We start from the raw sequence: 19811 nt of genomic DNA on the forward strand, positions 1-19811 counted from the left end.
AAAGATATACCGGTACAGATCCAGAAAATTATGCGATATCCAATACTCAGTGCTGTTAGAAGATAAATACCTCTTTACTTACAGGTACATATGGAAATAAATAAGGTCAATTGGTTAAGTACAGTAAGTATAACTAAAAAATCACTTTTCATTGATTCTAACATAAATGTATAGGCCTACTAACTGGACATACCTACTACTGGTACTGAATTTTGAGAGGCAATATTTTGGAATGCTCTTTAAATTAGGTACACAAAATCATTGAAGTTATTTTTTTATAAATGTAGGAAGTATAATTCATTATTTACAGTTCACTCTCTGTAGATCATGTCATCTGTTTGTTGAGAGGACATGGTGATCAATTCCAACCTCTCTAATTGTTTATGTTCTTATCTCCAGGCGTTTAGAAGATACAAAATGTTCACTACTAATAATAAGATGTCAAGTTGAAATATGATATATTTCGGTCAGTCTACAAAAAAAAGTGCCTTTTGTAGTAGGTACATGGTAAATATTTATTTAAGGACTCTATAAAAATTGTTTCTTCAATGGTTCAAAATATCAATACAATCTAAGAAGACATGCATATTATTTTTAGAGTTCTTTGCAGTTTTATTTTTTATTTTTATGTACGGTAATTTTTAATCAACAGTGCAGATATGTACACCTACATTACACGGAATATATGTTTCCTCAGAAGTCTTGCTAATTTTTGTTTGAACTTAAGGAAATATTTATAATTTAGTCATATTTCATTTCATTTATTGTTCTGCCTAAGGGCAAACCCAGCTTTCTCCAATCTTTCCTATTTTCTGCCTTCCTCTTTGTTTCCTCATATGATCCATATACCGTATCTTAATGTCGTCTATCATCTGATATCTTTTTCTATCCTAGACTCTTCTCCCATTCAGCATTCCTTCCAGTGCATCCTTCAGTAGACAGTTTCTTCTCAGGCAGTGACCCAACAAATGCCTTTTCCTCTTCTTGATCAGTTACAGCATCATTCTTTCTTCACTCACTCCATATTATATTTCTTATTTTAAATGTTAAATGCAGTTTAGCATAAAAATTATGGGAAAAATTAATTGAAACATATTAAGAATTTGATCTACAAACAGTCACAAGCTTTCCCTGTATCCTCCATTCTAAAAATGTGTGCGTGCGTACTTGCGTGAGTATGTGTGAGTTTTTTTTTTTTTTTTTTGCTCTGAATTTGACAATAAAGTCATTCTTCTTCTCTCCTCCCAATATTTATTTAGAGATGAGATCCTTAAATATTAAAAATGCATCACATACGGTATTAATAAATGTCTCTCATCCATTTCTTCTTCCTTTGAGCACAAAAGGCAATTTGGAGACGCAAATACTCCGATTTTATGCACGTGTCTGCCTAGGAAATCATGACCAGTAACAAGTCTGAACATTGCTACAGATGATTTGCGGAAAAAGTCTGGAATTATTTTACATTCTAAAAATATATAGGCCTACCTATACTGAATTTCTTGCTGAATAACTTACAGTTTCGATTATTCATATTATGTTAACATTGTTTCACTCTTCTTCTTCTGTGCACCAGTATCTAATTTCATTTTCATACTAAATATAGCCTAGCTGGTATTCTGATTGGAGTATGAAGTGTCTTGCACTTAGTATAGCTGATTTTAAGTGTATCTGCTATTGCTGATATTTTAAGTGTAACTTCAGCCTTTTATCTGACTTGAATAAATGAACATAAATGGATCATCCTACAAAAAAAAAAAAAACAAAACAAAAAAAAAAAAAAACATGACTTTTAGGAGATTTCCATTTCAAATAAGAAAAAATACGGTATATAAAAATGAAAGCTCTAAATTCTACTTCATGTGTCATTCGATCTCTATTGTATAGGGCCTACAAGCTCTAAATAATATAACTCCCTACCAATATGTAACATAACCTGTAGGGTGCCAAAATTGTCACTTTAAAAAGGAAGTTAAATAACATTTAGACTATAATTAGGTATAAGTGTGTGTATGTCTCCTATTATGTTAAACTTTATTATTTATTTTATTATTCGTGACTTATTGTATACTGAACTAACAGAATTTTCTGTAATTAAGCTTTTGAACATTAAATACCAATAGGCCTACTGTATGTTTTTTCTTACTCTTTATTCAATGCAAATACCATTATATCCATGGTACTACTACATGCTAATTTTTACATTTTTCATTAAATCTGTCCTTAGTCTACTGCCTTAATATCATACAATGTTAATACAGATGGCTAAATTTTGTTACTTTGTAATATTTAATCGCACTAGTTTTCATATCGTAGCTACAATAGGTACGATTATTTAGTCCTGACAATCGCTCACAATGTGCGCCTGAGTCAGATGAATCCATTAAGTTACGCCAAGGGATGTTTAGGTTAGTCAGTTGCCTGCAATCAGAGCGATCGGATGTCATGCACGTGGTAAAGCGGTGTATTTCCAGTATAGTTACTCTGTACTGCTTTTCTTTACTGACTGTTTGCTCTTATCTCTACTCTGTAGCTCTCCCCACTACTCCTATTACTTCCCCTCTTTCGCGTTGCCGAGCTGTCAGGACTAAATAATCGGTCTGTACCTATATTGATGTCTCCTACTGTATAATTACTTATTTGACTAGTAATTGTAGTTAATATTTCTTTACATTGATATTTAATATAATACAGTAATTTCCTTATTTAATAGTATTTACTTCAGTGTAATGATATTATATTATCTGAAATTAAACTTAACTTGACATTGCTCTCGTTTGTCCTTGTTTTAATTTCCTATAAAAGTTTACATCTTTATAGTATGAGTTAAAAATGTTGTGTTCTTTTTTCAGCTTGTCACAGACAGAATCTTCTTACTGAATGGAGTTCAGTCTGCCAAGTTACAAGCCTCTGTTGTGAAGTCTCCAGTTTATTTTTACTTGTTTGGATACAGAGGGAAACATAGTTTTTCAGAGGTTATGTCGGGAACAAAGAGAAATTTTGGTAAGGCTATGATCAATAAAATATACATTTTAAACAGATATATATATATATATATATATATATATATATATATATATTTTCGAACATCTGTATGATTGAAAATTTCAGATAACACTTTTGAGTTCAGCTAAACATAGTAGTCTAGTAGTGATAGTAATAGCTTAGTAGCAAGAGTAATGGTGACATCAGTGAAAAAACAGAAAACCAACTATATGAAGCTTAGTGGTACCAGTACTTCATTATAATGCACAACTAAGTATTATAATTATAATTTTAGTAACAGTCGGCCTGAGTGGCGCAGTTGGTAGAATGCTGGCCTTCTGTGCCTGAGGTTGTGGGTTCAATCCCAACGCAGGGCGAGGGCATTTAGATGTGCTTAAATGTCAGTAGGTTTTCTGGCATGTAAAAGAACTCCTGTGGGACAAAATTTCATCACACTGGCAGCACTGATATAACCTCAGCAGTTGCAAGTGTCGTTAAATAAAACACAATTTTCAACAATAATAATGACTGATAAAAACAACAATAATGGAGACAGCAACACATTGCATTGTCTAATTTTCATTATGGATTAATGAGAATATGAAAATTGAGGGTTTTTTTTAACTAGTAGGTACAACTGATATTTAACCAGAAGTTGATTAAAATATAAAATGTACTGGTATATGCCGGTACAGGGTAATGTCTGACACTCACTCACTCACTCACTCACTCACTCACTCACTCACTCACTCACTCACTCACTCACTCACTCACGGTTTTACTTTTCATAGGTCCAAGATCGTCGTAAAGAGTGGGGATGTAGGATAAATCAAATATAAAATGGAAAAGTTTTTTACATATGAAAATAAAATGCTTTAATCATACAGAAATCATTACCCAGTCTCTTTAATAATCAGTTTGTAATTTAGTTTCAGAAAAGTCTCGTGAAGTAACAATGGCAACATACAGACTTCTTAACTACTCTGCCAGGCATTTAAAGTCACAGTGCAACATTGCCTATGTTCTTCATTTTATAGGGAATAATGAACTGAAAAATTGTGAAATGATGGTTGGAAAAACAAGAATACCCTGATGAAACCTGTCTGAACATAATCTTTGTCCATTTCTAATTTTACTTTAACTTGCCAGGATCTCTAGTATGGAAAATGAAATTCTTGCTTATGTTTTAAGCTCTGTTGAGTATTATTTTTGTTCTCACATACAGTACATGTTTTAGTTTTTCTTAATCTACCACATAATACTTTTCTTTCTCAAAGGTGTGAGTCATTTGGATGATACTGCCTATATCTTTGATTACGACTTCAAAACAGATGAGACTGAACAAGATAAGGAAATGTCCGAGCTATGGCTTGATATCTGGATGTCATTTGTGAAGACTGGGTAAGTATATAGAGTATTAGTTGAAAAACCTGAGGGTAAAAGACATTTGGGAAGGCCGAGATGTAGATGGAAGGATAATATTAAAATGGATTTGAGGGAGATGGGATATGATGCTCGGGACTGGATTAATCTTTCTGAGGATAGGGACTGATGGCAGGCTTATGTGATGGTGGCAATGAACCACTGGTTTCTTTAAAAACCACTTGTAAGTAAGTAAGTATGAAAAAGGTTTCTTAATTCTATGTGAAATCTAGGAAAAAGTTGACCTTTTTTGCTTAGGTGAATAATACACATAGCACAGTATGCCTTGAACAACAGCGAACGTTAGATTTGAAGTTTCTGGTCGTACCCTTTGCATTAATTACACTTATTTCTACACTGTAGATATAACATACCAGTTGTATCAGATGAGATATGTGATTAATGTTTGTAATTTGCCGCATACCAGTGCCCATTCTTATGTTGTCGCTGAACTATGAGGATCCAAGTGCGTGCAAGAAGCAGCATAAGAAGCATCGATTTTCAAGTCATTATGAAAAAGCGAAAAGAACAACTATCACCACGTTTCTTAACGAACGAAAAATTAGCTTAAATATGCATTTTCATTAAATTCAATGCTAAACGACCTGGGACGGTTCCCTTGAAGGCAAACAGACCTGAGTTCGTTGACCTCTTACATGTCGTATGTATTACGAGAAGAAAGAGCAGTGTGTTAGCTAAATAGTTTCTCTCTTCTATCTTCTCTTCTAAATAGTTTCTCTCCATGGCACTTGGTTACGCCACCCTTACTATTTTCCTTATTTAGTTCCTTTCTTTGATTAGGAACATTAAATCCAGACGTTTGAGATGGGCAGGGCATGTAGCACGTATGGGCGAATCCAGAAATGCATATAGAGTGTTAGTTGGGAGGCCGGAGGAAAAAAGACCTTTGGGGAGGCGGAGACGTAGATGGGAAGATAATATTTTTTTATTTTATTGGTTTATTTTACGACGCTGTATCAACATCTCAGGTTATTTAGCGTCTGAATGAAATGAAGGTGATAATGCCGGTGAAATGAGTCCGGGGTCCAGCACCCAAAGTTACCCAGCATTTGGTCGTATTCGGTTGAGGGAAAACCCCGGAAAAAAACCTCAACCAGGTAACTTGCCCCCACCGGGAATCGAACCTGGGCCACCTGGTTTCGCAGCCAGACGCGCTGACCGTTACTTCACAGGTGTGGACTAGATAATATTAAAATGGATTTGAGGGAGGTGGAATATGATGATAGAGACTTGATTAATCTTGCACAGGATAGGGACCAATGGCGGGCTTATGTGAGGGCGGCAATGAACCTCTGGGTTCTTTAAAAGTAAGTAATTAAGTAAGTTCCTTTCTTTGTTGTTAGAGTTCGTTTTCTTCCTTTTGTTTTTGTTTCTTGCTGCTAGGTAGCGGTGATCTTATTTTTACGCGTACAGGTTCCGGTTCAGGATTAATTCCGTTCCTAACGTTGACTTTGGGTTCGAGTCTGTACGTTCTCATTGGCTTGTGCAGGGATTGAAGTTAATTACGTCCGTAACATTTATATTGAGTTCGAGCCTCCGAGTTGTGATTCGCTGTTTTTAAATATGTAACGTTTTTCTGTCTATCGTTGTTGGAGACTTTAATGTGGCAAGAAGTCGGCATCGGATTGCAGCGGATAAAACACATATGGCGAGGAATAGTGCATTGTGCGTACTTGTCATCGTAAATTGGATTGCGGGCTGTTGGTGTCCGCTATAGCCTAAGCAGCTTTCTACTGACCCAAGTTGAGACCTTGGGGTGCCAGCGGCTGCATCATATAAGTCATCCACTGCTTCGAGCCATTACTGTGTGTGGCAAAGTGGAGGTCTTCGTACGAGTTCTGCTGTGGCGATTTGTTAGGAGCTGCTAGGGTAGGGCGCTTTGTATTGCTCTACTGGAAACTTCACCGAGTTATGAAGATACGCCCGCCTTTTCCTGTTTATTACATTTCGTGGGCTCGTCATGTGTTTATGGTGTCGTGCTGTTTTTCATGTAAGCAGTGTTTCCTGTTATTTGAGCGCACCCCGCTGGAGCGAAGTTGGTGAGGTTTATCATCATTGTTTCCGTCGGAACTTGAATGGACTGCATTTTGTTTCTCAAGTTATACTTTGTACCCATCATGTATTCAGCTATAGGGAAGGAGCACGTCTTTCATTAGGCCTGCTATTAGTGTATTCCTTAACCAGGTTCCGCCCGTAGTTTGACTGGTTATATTTCTTGGCCATGTTCTGGTGTATTTTATATTATTTTAGTCTACGGCAGTGATTGCCAAACACCATGAAATTGTGACGTAATAGAAATGCAACCCGCACACCACTATCGCAGGGAGAGGGGTGGAATGGGTATCTCCTCAGGCAATGCAGCGAATAACAGTGCAGAGACGGACTGTGATCGGAAAACAAAAACAATATAATATTCTTCTACTTATTAACTACACACACTTCTTCCATGTTAACTTTTATCCTTCTATTCATTATATTTGTATTATTAATCAAATAAAATAAATTTTCTTATTTACCATAAAAAAGAACGTGTACTTTACATCAGCAGATATTTGAAATTAGAAATACGTACCAGAATGGTCACGAAGTTGTAAATTACACTACAAACTTCAAAAAAAGTCCAAGTATTTTACCCCGATTAAGACATAGAAGCCGATACTGTTTATTGTTCGTTTATTAATGAAATATTCAATTTACAGGTAAGGGCGTGGTAGCCTTCATAACAAGAAGAATAATGACAACGTACATTGTTCTTTTATACTTCATTAAAAATTTTACAACAAATTAGGTATCTCATATTTTTTCCATCTGCACAAAAGAAATACTTCTGTTCCCATGCTTCTTAAAATTAAGTTTTTACATATTATCTGTTTTGGAAAAGATATCGAAACATATTATCCTACGCACTTGTAACATTACATGTGTACGTCCGCTGCTGATAAATGTCTTGTCTTATATCGAAGTGAAGGCTGTAAACAGAGGGTGGGGGCATGTGTCGCGATACAGCTTTTGGCGATCACTTGTCTACGGTGTAATAGACCAGTGAAGTATGGCAATGGCATATTTTAATTGTAATTATTGTTATGATTATATTTTATTTTTTATTAGTTATTTGTTTAATTAAAGTTTCTGCTATTGTTAATAGTTTCTAGTTTTATTAAATTCCACAAAACAACTCGACCTTCTTTCCTTAAAGATCTGTGGATAATTTTGTTATTTGGGGATAGGGAACAGCACACAGCCACACTGGCTACAAGTAGGTATTTGGTATATCTTGTCAATTCATAATGGTCTGGCAATTAGGAAATATTTACTTCAGGAGAAATTATCAAACATTTTACTTCCTCTTTATACGAAATATAGAGAAAAAGTATCATGATGCTGTTAAATATCTATTTCATAGTTTTGAAGGAAATACACGTTCAGCATCCGTGATAACGAAAATATGTTGCTGGGCACTTGGGCAAACCGTCTGTTTGTATGCCTATACAGGGTGGAAGTGAAATAATCCTGCAGATTTAAAGAGATAAAAGGGTACACTTAAATGAATGGAAAACCTGTATTACATTTTGTGATTAAATGCACGTCCGTCTTTTCTTGTAGTCACTCTGTCAAGAAGTCTACTGCTTCAGGCAGTTTTTAGTTCTTCACTGTCTAATTCACTCTGACTTTTCTCCAGTTACTTACACCTTCAAAAGAGTGAAATTATAAAAACTGATGACAGACTTGGCTGCAGAAAGTGTCTCTTTAGTTTACATAGAATTTTCTCACATTGTTTCAATTCAAATCGCCGAAACATTTAAGAGAGCTCCAGTTTTCATCTTCTGAACCAGTACATTGTTGCAGTCCACTTTGATATATAGTCAGCTGCTGTAGAGTAGAAATTCTTGACCAACTTCCTGAAAGCGTTTTCAATCACCTCCCCTTCATCTTCTAAACTCCTCACTGTGTTAAAAAGATCACAGTTCATGAACTTGCTTCTCTTGATTTAGTCTAAGTTTCAACAAGAGGCTTTCTACTAACTTCATCACCTCACAACTAATTGCTTCCTCTTTTTCAATGTTTATTATAGCTACCTTCTGAAAATATTTTCTTCACATCATTTTTTTGGCATACTTACTTTATAAGAAAAGTCTCTCTTCTCAAAAAGAGGCCTGGAAAGTGGCGGGAATAAGACAAATACGCATTCAGTTTCTTTCTTGGAAAACGGGACATTTACCGTCCCGGTTGGACTTGTTGGGACACCAAGACAAAATTTCTAAAGCCAGAATTGTCTCGGTAAAACGGGACGTCTAGAATTCCTACCTATGGCCATGCAAGCATCAAACAAATATTGTAGAAGCAAAACTTAAGAATGAATCGATTCAAGCTATATTTAGAAATCATACTGAAATAAATCACGTTGGGCCGTATTCATAGACATTTTTAGCGCGGGCTTTCGGTAGATTATCAGCGTTTTTCGTATTCATAAACCAGTGTTAGCGATAGGATATGATTTGAATTCTGTACTAGTAACCAGGGGATAGCCGGGGCTAGCTTAGTACGCTCGTAGCGCGTGCTGCGAAATGTCTATGAATACCACCCAGTTTTCATTATGTTTCTTCGTAATATAATTTCACAACGCCATTTGCTCAGAAATTTAACTCAACTGATGTTGAAAGATTTAATACTTGGAAATATGGTTGGTCAAAATAGCGTGTAACTTAGGAATGTTCCATGCTAAAACAGTCAACTGAAGAGTAGGTTAAGAATAGTCAAAAGTGAATTTAAGGTGTACATCAATTGCGCACGAGGAGATCAAAAAGTGATCAATTGCGCGCAGACCCCTTAGATGTAAATACATTAACTGCGCACAGACCTTCTCGCTTTAAACACATCAATTGCGCGGGGAGCATGCAAATAGAGTAAATTTTATCTGGAACAAGGTTTGGGTGAATAATATTTTAATATCTGGTGTTGGCAACACTAATGAATACTCACGCTGTTGTCACTTGTGTCCATGTTGACGATACTAATCAATACACACACGACTGTCACTTGCCTCCTGACTAAATACAAAATGATAAAGTTCTTCTAACGGTCGTCACTCCTAGCGTGTAATGGTTCATTATGGATACATATACCAAAGCTACATTTCCAGCTGAAGTGAACTAGATAGTTGTCTAAAAAGACGGATGTGACGTCAGAAGTCATGATCCAAAGCTACATAGTGCATAGCAATCAAGTCCGTAGTAGCTAGTAAACGAAAATGCTTGCTTGATTATGACGTTCACTAAACAAACATGGATATATAGAGGAGAAGGTGGAAATATGGGCTACCATTTTGTTTTCCTCATAATGATGGAAAATGGCGTTGCATATTGCTTGAAAATCTTTATTGACATACAGAGTAATTATTCATATACAGTTTTTCCAATCTTAAAGGTCAATAGTTGCAATATATATTTAAATATAATTACTTTTTGAAAGAAAGACGAACTGGTCCTGTATGGGTAGTGGGGTTTAAATATGGGCTACCACAAAAATTTGAAAATAAAATTGGAAAAAAAAAAAACAAAGAAACATAAGTAGGAAACCTGTGTCACATCAATGGCAATATTCTGTAACAAATAACGCAAATAGGGATAGTGAAAATACGGGACTTGTTAACATGCTGGTAATATGGGCTACCTAACCCATATTTGACACATAGCGGTAGCCATATTAGCAGCATCGACTCATGGAAGGTTTCTAAGTTTATGTATGGTAATTGTTGTTCTAAATAAATATTATTCTTATGCCATGTGATAGAGCTATTCTTAATCGGTGCAACACATCAAGCGTGATTTCTAAACACGAAATATTTTTTTTCAATAAAATTGAAATTATATACCTGCAAAAACTTTGAAATTGATGAAAAACACAAAGAACACACCACATCCACGCCACAAAGACAACTGGTTTGTCTCTTTGTGTGCGCAGACTGATGGACACGAGATGTATTTTTAGAGCTTTTTCGCTAGGTAACAACACCATATATAGTAAAAAACGAGGTAGCCCATATTACCACTCCTAGCCCAAATTTCCACCTTCTCCTCTACCTCACCAGCGATTGGGGTTTTGATATCTGAAGATGCTTTAGAAGTGGGATAATAATAATCCGTGGCGCTACAGCCCGTGAAGGGTCTAGACCGACCAGCCGGCTGCTGGCCTCACGCTCACATGCCGAAGCAGAGGTGGACGATCATCCAACCAGAATGGAGGTATCGTGTGGTTAGCACGATGATCCTCCCAGCCGTTATAGCTGGCATTCGCAACCGGATTTCACTACTTGTCGTAGCTCCCCAAATGCTTCACGATTCTGGGTGGGCACCGGTCCCATACTCTGACCGAAATTGCATGAGAAAATTTAAAAGTGGAATAATGTCAATAAAATGTAGAATAACATGTTAATTTTGAACGTTGACAATGTTAGTATCTTCTTTACAGTGTTTTAAACATTATTGTAATATATTAGGCCCTTATCTTTTCCACATAATTTGTAATGAAACTGCATTAGGATGCTACCTTCTTAATTCAGTGCTGCACCATGATGTCAAGGTTTTTAAAAACATACCAGTAGTCTATAAAGAAGGCGCGTTTCAAGCAATTATGTCCCAAGTTCCCTAGCGTGTAGTTTATAAGTCACCTAGTTGCTACTCACTAGTGTGTAGTGTGAACATACATTTTGAGGGTGGGTGCGTCTCGGTGTTGCGTGAGATTCACTCAGGGTAGCCGAGGTACGGTTGTGGTGTAGGATGATGTCGGGAATAAGACCAAGCCGGCTACTTATATAAAAGGCAGTGTAAACTCCAAAACTATAAGTTTATTGTCGTATTCACTTGGTAAACCCTAGAGTATATATTTCCGGCTGACTTATAATTCAATCGTTGGTCGCACTTCTGTATCGACTCTATGGCAGCCCTAAATAAGCTCTATCCGATACTATAAATTCAATACTATGCCCAGTACACTATGATCGACGTTCCTAAACGTTGACGAGTAGTCTCGCCGATGACAACGTTCTATCTATCGAGTCTTCGCCGGAAGGAAGACTATTAAGTTGGGCCGCCGACACCAAAAAAAACTCAGTGTGTCGTGCCGTCGACACGAAAAGAAGTCGTAGTCCTGTCGACACAAAACGAAGTAGTTATTGCGCCCTGTATGTAGAGCCGCCGACACGATAAGAAGTTGTGTTTGTGCCCTGTATGTAGGGCCGCCGACACGATGAGATGTTGTGATTGTGTCCGCTCCCCGTCACCCTTATTTATAAAAACCTATCCCACGCTAAAACTAACTATCCTATTGGTTAAAAACTACGTCACTTAACCGGCCTAAAATCTATTCCCTATTGGTCCAAAGTGACCTTATAAGCTGGACCAAGATCTCTTCTTATTGGGCGCGAAATACGTCATCTCTAAATTTAGACTTTGGATTTCCCACAACATCTAATTAGTTTGTCGATTTTGGAGAACCCCGTTCTTTGGAAAACCCAAGCTTGCAATTACTTTCCCACGGGTCTAGTCCAACTTTGGCTTTTACGCTTCAGCGAGTCTCTATATACAATACCGCACAGGTGGCTGTAAATCTGTCCGATGCTGACAAGTGACGAAACACCTGTGTGGGAAGCTAATTCTAACGAAGTCGCCAGAACATCCCCGCGAATACATGTAATAAAAATATGGAGATATCACTTCGCTAATAAATCGGTCTCTCCCTCTCCTAATTCCTGCTTCAATTTGAACATACAGGGTAAAGGTTGGTAACATCGTGATACTAATAATATTATGATAATACTTTTTGAGAATTTTTTACAATTTTACTGAGCGAGAGAAAGACCGGTTTTGTGCAGAAACTTGTTCACAAACATTCCTTAATACGTTGACGCAAAAAAACCGATCTTCCTCTCGCTCAGTAAAACTGTAAAAAATTCTCAAAAAGAACTATCATAATATTATTAGTATCGCAATATTACCAACCTTTACTCTACTAAGCGAGAGGAAACAGAATTTGATTTTGTTAAATGAATTCATATTTCGTAAGGATCGAGAGATTCAGCGTGGAGTGGCATGGAGAAGCACAGTTAAAACTTGTAAGATAAGGATATATCTTAAGCACATAGGCCTACTATTCAGCAATGAAATCAAGCATAACCATGAACGAAGTGGTGTTTCAGAACGACAAATTGTGTCTAATAATTTAAAGAGAAACTTATTTTAACCATACCTGCCAACAGCGTCCTGATGCGCCTAGAATGCTAAGTCTCTATAAAACGGAAAGGAAAATCTGCGAAAAGAACTACGTGCGCAATTGATGCACTTAAATCAGGTAGAAGGATTTCTTGCGAGCAATTGATGAAACTCCTGAATTTAAACACAACTATGGCTGTCACCACAAACGAAGTCCGATGAGCAGGATACGCCAAGTAGTACTGAGAGCCATGTGACAGTATAGTCAGCGTCGTTACACTTAAAGCGGTTTTTGTACCCTACCTACGTCTATATGCCATGACAAAAAAGTGGAGCTTTAAGTGTTTTGGTTTGTGTTTTGTTATATTTCGTGTATGATATTGATATTACTGTCAGGTTGACTTAAACAGAACTCAAATACAGAATATAGACGAGTTTTCCGTAAACAGGCAAGGGACTTCATTTATAAAAAGCACATCTATTTCAAGCGTGAAGCAGAAGCATGTGATATTGCCAAAACTTAGGAACGCAGAGCTCAAGCTTGTGGTTGCGTGTAAGCAGATTACACTCTGACAACGTCGTCAAGACAATTTCCATCTGTCTTCTATTCTCCATGATTGATCATAAAAAATTAATTCCAGTTAATATTACATACAATAAATTGCAATTTTATTAATACAATGCATTTTTCTTCTAACAACATATCTATGTTTATATGGCTTAAGAATGAATGCTAACTTTCAGGAATCCAGTGCCCGCTGGAAGGAATTTCAAATGGAATCCCGTAACTCCTAATGCTCAAGTTCTCAATTATCTACACATTCACGGTCCAAAGAGACTCGGAATGCAGACTAGCGACAACCTCGGTCAGCAGAAGTTCTGGGATACACTTCCTATTGATGAACCACAGATGAGGATAGACATCCCAGTGAAAGTGGAGCACAACGACCTATAAACAATATTATTTTATTCTCTAATACTGTACTCTCGATTTTAATCCTTACAAGCAGTGCTGGATTTAGGCCTAGGCAACCTAGGCAGTTGCCTTGGGTAGCAATTTCCAGGGGGGCGGCGGCATTTTCTCTCTCTCTTTCTCTCCCATTTTCCTTCCCTTTTGTGTTTTCATTTTACAGTGAAATTTGTTTTTAAAACACTTGTTGGTAAATCTTTTGTGGAAGTCGGATATTGGTTTGTTATCGCACTGTCGCGGTCGTGGCGAGAGTAAAAGGAAAGTGTGCAGCTGCATAGTTCTGTGGCCGGGAGGAAAAAGGTCTTCAGTAAAAATTTTAAACTTTTCAGGAGAGCAGTAGAAAGATTGAAATTGGTGTCAATTATAGTTTTTTAAGAAGTTTTCCCTGGATATTATTTGTTTATATTTCTTCTAGAATAGGTAATGTTGCTCATTTATCAATTTTCTTATTTCTAAAAATAGCCGCACTTAAGCCCTTTTAAGGCTAGAACCCAAACTGAGAAGAAGGGACTATTTAAACATAAGACCTTTTTCATGTCAAAATAAATGAGAAATATAAATCATTAGGAATTCAAAATCGGTCTTTAACAATATAGGATTGTTTACCTGGTGCTTAAAATTTTAAAAGGAAAGGGCATCAGTATGTGATAAAATAGCTAAAATACAAGTTAGACCTTTCTCTAGAAGCCTGGAAAGTAAACATGTGATGTTCGTAAGGAATAAAATATTAAACATTCTCAAGTCCTTTATTCTGTGTTTGCTCGATTCAAAAAGTACTTAGGACATTTGGTAACGCTCTATAAATCCAGTCAGGAGTCTTATTTGACTTTAACCGTTTTACCAGATTATAGAGAATTGTTTCCGCTTTCAGAATATATAAAAATCTCATTTTCACAAAAAATTGACTGAAGACCTTTTTCCTCCCGGCCACAGAATTATATTGTAATGTCGGTACCACGTTATTATACATACTATGAAACTGCTTAAATTTAACTGATTGTATAAACAAGAATGCATTGTTGAAAATGAAATTGAATGTGTGTTTATTATTTATCGTTATGAATAGCAATCAGAACTATGCACTATAATATAATTCGATATGAAAGGTTTATTCCGCAAAGAGTTGGAGTTTATTTTTCAATTTACTTTATACTTCCTATCGAAGTAAGAAATACTTGTAATAATTACACCAACAACAAAGCAATACTTAAAAATAAACCACAGCCTGCCTTTCACAAATCAATTTTGTTTCAACAATGAATAAATTTGAATTTATGTTTCTTTGCATCGAGTCTGATGTGCTTCATCAGATCGATTTCGATGACATCATCAAGGTTTTCTCTGTGAAGAAAGTGCGAAGGAAGTCTTTATAATTCACAAGTACGATGCATGTATTTTGATTCCAGTAATTTATTGTTTTCTGAATTGTAACATTTCATTTAAAACTAATTTAAACTAAACATGATCTGTATAGCTGCTCATAAACTGCTTGTGAGAGTTGGGGGTGGAAAATTTTAACACTGCCTAGGGGCGGCACTATACCTAAATCCGACCCTGATTACAACAATAGGCCTACCAACTAAAGCTGTTGTTCAACAATGTAGGTTATTATAAGATTCATTCAGCATCTTAAGTAGAATAATCATTGTTAACACATGAAATAAACAAAGATAAAGAAAGATAAACATTTCATTTTTGGCATTACAAGGAGTGTTTTACAATAATTATTATAAACATTTCATACTAGACTTCCATTACAAATTGTATAGTTTAAGTTGATGTGCCGGTATGTAATTAATAGGCTCCGTATTCCAGCTACCTAAAGACTGAAGTTAAAGACACATCGGGTATATAGTACGCCGAACACAGGTAATGTAACGGATAAGGATATAAACAAACACGTCGTTGTTGCGTGTTCATGGAGTACAGCCAACTTCCGACATTCTGAAGCTATACTAGTAAACACATGCTTGAGCAGTGATGTTCATTTTCGTCTTTGAAATGAGTAATAACATGCATTCGTAAGTTACGGAACTTGAACATATGCAAATGTCACTTGAAATGATTTTAAATTGCAAGAAACTATTTCAATAGCACATGACGTCGTTGGTGCATGATGTACTACAAGATATTCCTATTGTCTGATATTTTTTTCGTGTTTCATTAGAACATTGCATGTCGCTCATCACAGAAAACCCACTAATTTTCTATGTACTTTGTAGAAATTCCCTAAAATATAGATTATTTATCTTATTAAATGGGATGTTGGCCCTTAACATCATGGTAGGCTACACAAATTCATGCTAAACGTCGAGTTAATAACTTCATAATTTTCAGATTTTAATGGTAGGGCCTACTGGTTCTTTTGGGTTACATTCAATACACTTCCTGTGCCTTTTGGTACGGCATTGCAGTGTTTTTCAGTGTATACTGTTTTTGTTATTTTTACGTTTATTTTACACAATTTATATGTAATCTTGTCTATATTGACAGTGAAAATATTAGTTCAAATATCCTCAACTATGCCCTGCAATATTACACGCTTGAGCGTTTTACGTAAGGCGTTTTACCTCTGCAATGAACCTTCAATCAGCCACAAAGATGTAATTATTTAAATAATACGACTAGTAAGAGCAGTGATCGATAAGACTACTCACTATGGCTGCATCCCGATTTTGACTTTCTAGAGGAAGAAGGCAGAAGATGCGTAATTATTTTGTATACGAACGCACCTGTACCTGCGCTGTGACACACATATGCTTCGAGTCAGGCAAATTCGTCCCAGTTTATAGGTAGCTGGAATGCGAACCCTAGAAATTAATACTGTACAGATTTCCATTATGTAGGATGGAAGTGATGTAACTGTACAGATTGAAGGGGGCAATAGAATAGATTAAAGTAAATAAAAAGGCTATTATTCGTTCTGTAATTAAATGTATGGTTTATTAGAAAATTAGACTGAAAATCTGCATAGTTTGGCAACAGTTCATCTCCGGCTCACTTACGAACACATATACGCACACGCACAAACACACACACACTCGGTCCGTTCCTTGGTCACAGTAGGATTGACAGATTTCCTAATGGCAGGAATTAACGTTATCTGTTAATCTTTCATTTAATCTGCAAGAAAACAGTCCACTTTCTTCAAAACATGTAAAGGGATAAATTATTCATTATCACTTTCTCTAATGATAAGAATAAAAAATCAGAGTCGTACGGGCAATACTTATCAAATAAAACGCTGTTCAAATTTAGGGGATTTTTTTTTTCTGAGGAAATAAATTGCTATACACAAACGGACAGAGAGAGTGTATTGGTACGCTGATGGACGAACAGAAGGCATGCCAAAACCACTTTTTCGATAATAGGGATGTTAAAATTATGAAGTTACTTATTTCTGGAAAATCTAGGAACTGTTTTTTACAGCCTCACAATACCTTCTAATGCAAATTAAATAACGCGTATCATTATTTCCTGCATCAGAAAGTCTGGCAATCTTACAGGAGTGACTAAGGGATGGTGTTCTTCTATTCAGAATGAATGTGTGTGTGCTTTCTTACGTCAGCTGGTGACGCGCTGTTGCCAAACTTCGCAGACGTTCAGCCTAATTTTCTAATTAATCATGAACAAAACGTGTAATAGTTTTTTAAATTTATTTTGATGTCTCCTATTGCCCCCTTCAATCTGCACAGTTATATTACTTCCATTCTATATATAGGCTATAGTTTCTTCTTAGTCTCTTTTCTTACTTCTCACGCAAGGGTTCTTTTAATTATACCATTCATTTGATTAAGTGTGGTTATTTTTTCATTTTTATCAAGCGAACCTCGGTAACATACAACACAGTCGAAAAATGTGATGTAGTGAACGTGTTCAATAGAAATATTATTGATGAATATCTTGGACCGCACGGGATACGCCTCTTTAAAAGCCATTATATATTGCTCTCTGGAGGATACTCTCATTATAGGCTATAATTGCTTGATCGTCAGTTTACAGTACAGATATCGTTATCACCATGTCAAAACCATAATTATTCAGTTTAGCGTACTATTCTCTTAGAGCTTCTTCTACGTTATATAGTAGTTGAGTAGATTAAAAAGAATATGGGATAAATAGCAGTCTTGTCTTAATCCTTATACTTCCAATTATTTTTTATTTTCATGTTCACGAATAAGTTACACATCTTTCATGAATTGTATATGCTCTTAATTACGTTTATCAGGTTGGAATGGAATGGAATGAAATTTAAGTGAGGGGGGCACGAATGGCGACCTGTTGAGATCTATTGCGCTAACCCTCGATATGGAATGAGTTGCGTGCCATAGATCCTCTACGCGCACCGACTCAACTACATGACTCCCTTAACGACCGGTCCCTACAGCCGACAGAATCCATATACCAATCCTGCTTCGGCAACTTTCCCCAAGGCCCCCCTGTCAGCCTGAGGAGAAACTCCTCCCCCGAGTAGGTCTGCCTCGAGTCCTCGTTGCAGAAGTCATCCAACGTCGTTTCAGCTACATTCCACGGAGGCCGGTCGAGAGAGCCAGTAGCTCCGGGAGGCCGCCTGTAGAGTGATCTGAAAAACCAGAAACGGGATGATGAGGAAAGGATGATGGGGGAGGAAAGGAAGTGGCGAAGATGAGTAGGGTTCCAATCGCCTGATAAAGTTAACTGATATTCATCCATAGTAGTGAGGGAAAAACCCCGAAAAAACCTCAGCGAGGCAACTCGTCCTGACCGGGAATCGAACCCGGGACCGCTGGGTTTGGAGTTAGACTCGCCAACCCCTCAGCCACAACGGTGGACTTTATCAGGTTCGCAAGAATTCTTTTATACGTTCAATAGTTTTTAGAGGAATATTTTCTTCCTACAGTATCAGAAGCTTTCAAGCAATTTATAAACAGCATGTGAGCTAATTATATTCGCCATGGTCTTGATCTTCGAATTATTTATTTGTAAGACATTTATTAAAAGCTTTTCGAATATGAGATTATATACACGCGGTAGGCCTATCAACAGTCCATCTGTAACTGTTTAGGCTATTAGATCATAGTGTAGTCTTCTACAGCGATGACACGAAGTTTTATCTCACTGTTTGTTTTAATAACCAAACTAATGGTTATTTAAGTGCGAAAGAAGGTTCTGTACATTACATCAAAACATAGTAGTTAAAATGGTACGGCCACGTCTAGCGGATGGAGGAAGATTGATTGCCAAAATGTATAAGGTTATTCAAAAGTAAATTCCCATTTTTAAATGCTAATAAGTTTGTCAAATTTTTAGATTCCACAAAAATAAAAACACCAATTTGTTCGTAAAGAAATGGGGTTTTATTAAAACACGAAAAAATTAAACATGACCATCTCTCATCACACAGTGAATCACAGAAAAGTTTTATAAACTTAAATTTTGAGTAAATAAAAATATTCTTCTTGTGACGATGCTGTAACAGGAATTGGTAATACTGGTATTAATAATTCATAGCTATAAACCAAGTTAAGGCATCCTTCAACCAGATGGTTGTTTATTATATGGTTTAGCAATTCATAAATATCTGAATTTTGAAACACTGTCCTAGATAAACATCTTTTTCTTCTTCTTCTTATCATGTACGAGGCCTAGTGGCCTGTTGCGGTTTCACTCCATCGTTCGTTTTAGAGAACGGTCCAAAGATCTTTTTTCTAAAGGGCGGTAGTTTATTATTTGGCGTGGTAGGTATTCTTGTTGGTGCATTCTGAGTAGATACATGAGATTTCCATTTGTGTCTATAATTTAGAATTTTCTCTAAAGTAGGATCTTTTTTTATTTCAAAATCTCTATGGCCTTTTGTTGTTGTCTTATTTAGGCCTAGTAAAGCCCGTAGTCCTTCTTAAAAATCATTTAATTGACAGTCAATCGTATTTACTCACACTTACAAGCTATAAAAATCTTAATTTCTGAGACAATTCTTAATTTTCAATGTCAAAATTAGACAAAGAATTTCGGATGCATAACTAGACCTTGTAGTTTGCAAAATTGTAATAGCTAATAATCCTTTGAATATTATAAAAATACTGAAATTAAAAAAAAATAAAGATTATATTATTGGTTCAAATATTTTCAAAGCTTTTTACACGCTTGTGTTTAAAATATCCTATAGAAACAAAAAATATATACATTTATGTATATGTATCTACATTGCGGAGAGCACAAAGTGGAGG

The 19811-nt window shown here is 36.2% G+C and overlaps 1 protein-coding gene across 1 annotated transcript in view; it reads left to right on the forward strand.

Annotated features, from left to right (window-relative positions):
- The window catches only part of LOC138697906 (venom carboxylesterase-6-like), a 38524-nt gene extending 24788 nt beyond the window's left edge, over positions 1-13736 (forward strand). Inside the window, exons 8-10 of the mRNA XM_069823495.1 lie at positions 2853-3003; positions 4263-4386; positions 13380-13736. Coding sequence (XP_069679596.1) covers positions 2853-3003; positions 4263-4386; positions 13380-13590 — 486 coding nt within the window. The 3' untranslated portion in view covers positions 13591-13736. The remainder of the gene's footprint in view (positions 1-2852; positions 3004-4262; positions 4387-13379) is intronic.
- The last annotated feature ends 6075 nt before the right edge of the window (positions 13737-19811 follow it).

Source organism: Periplaneta americana, chromosome 4, assembly GCF_040183065.1.
Source record: "Periplaneta americana isolate PAMFEO1 chromosome 4, P.americana_PAMFEO1_priV1, whole genome shotgun sequence".
NCBI classification, from domain to species: Eukaryota; Metazoa; Arthropoda; class Insecta; order Blattodea; family Blattidae; genus Periplaneta; species Periplaneta americana.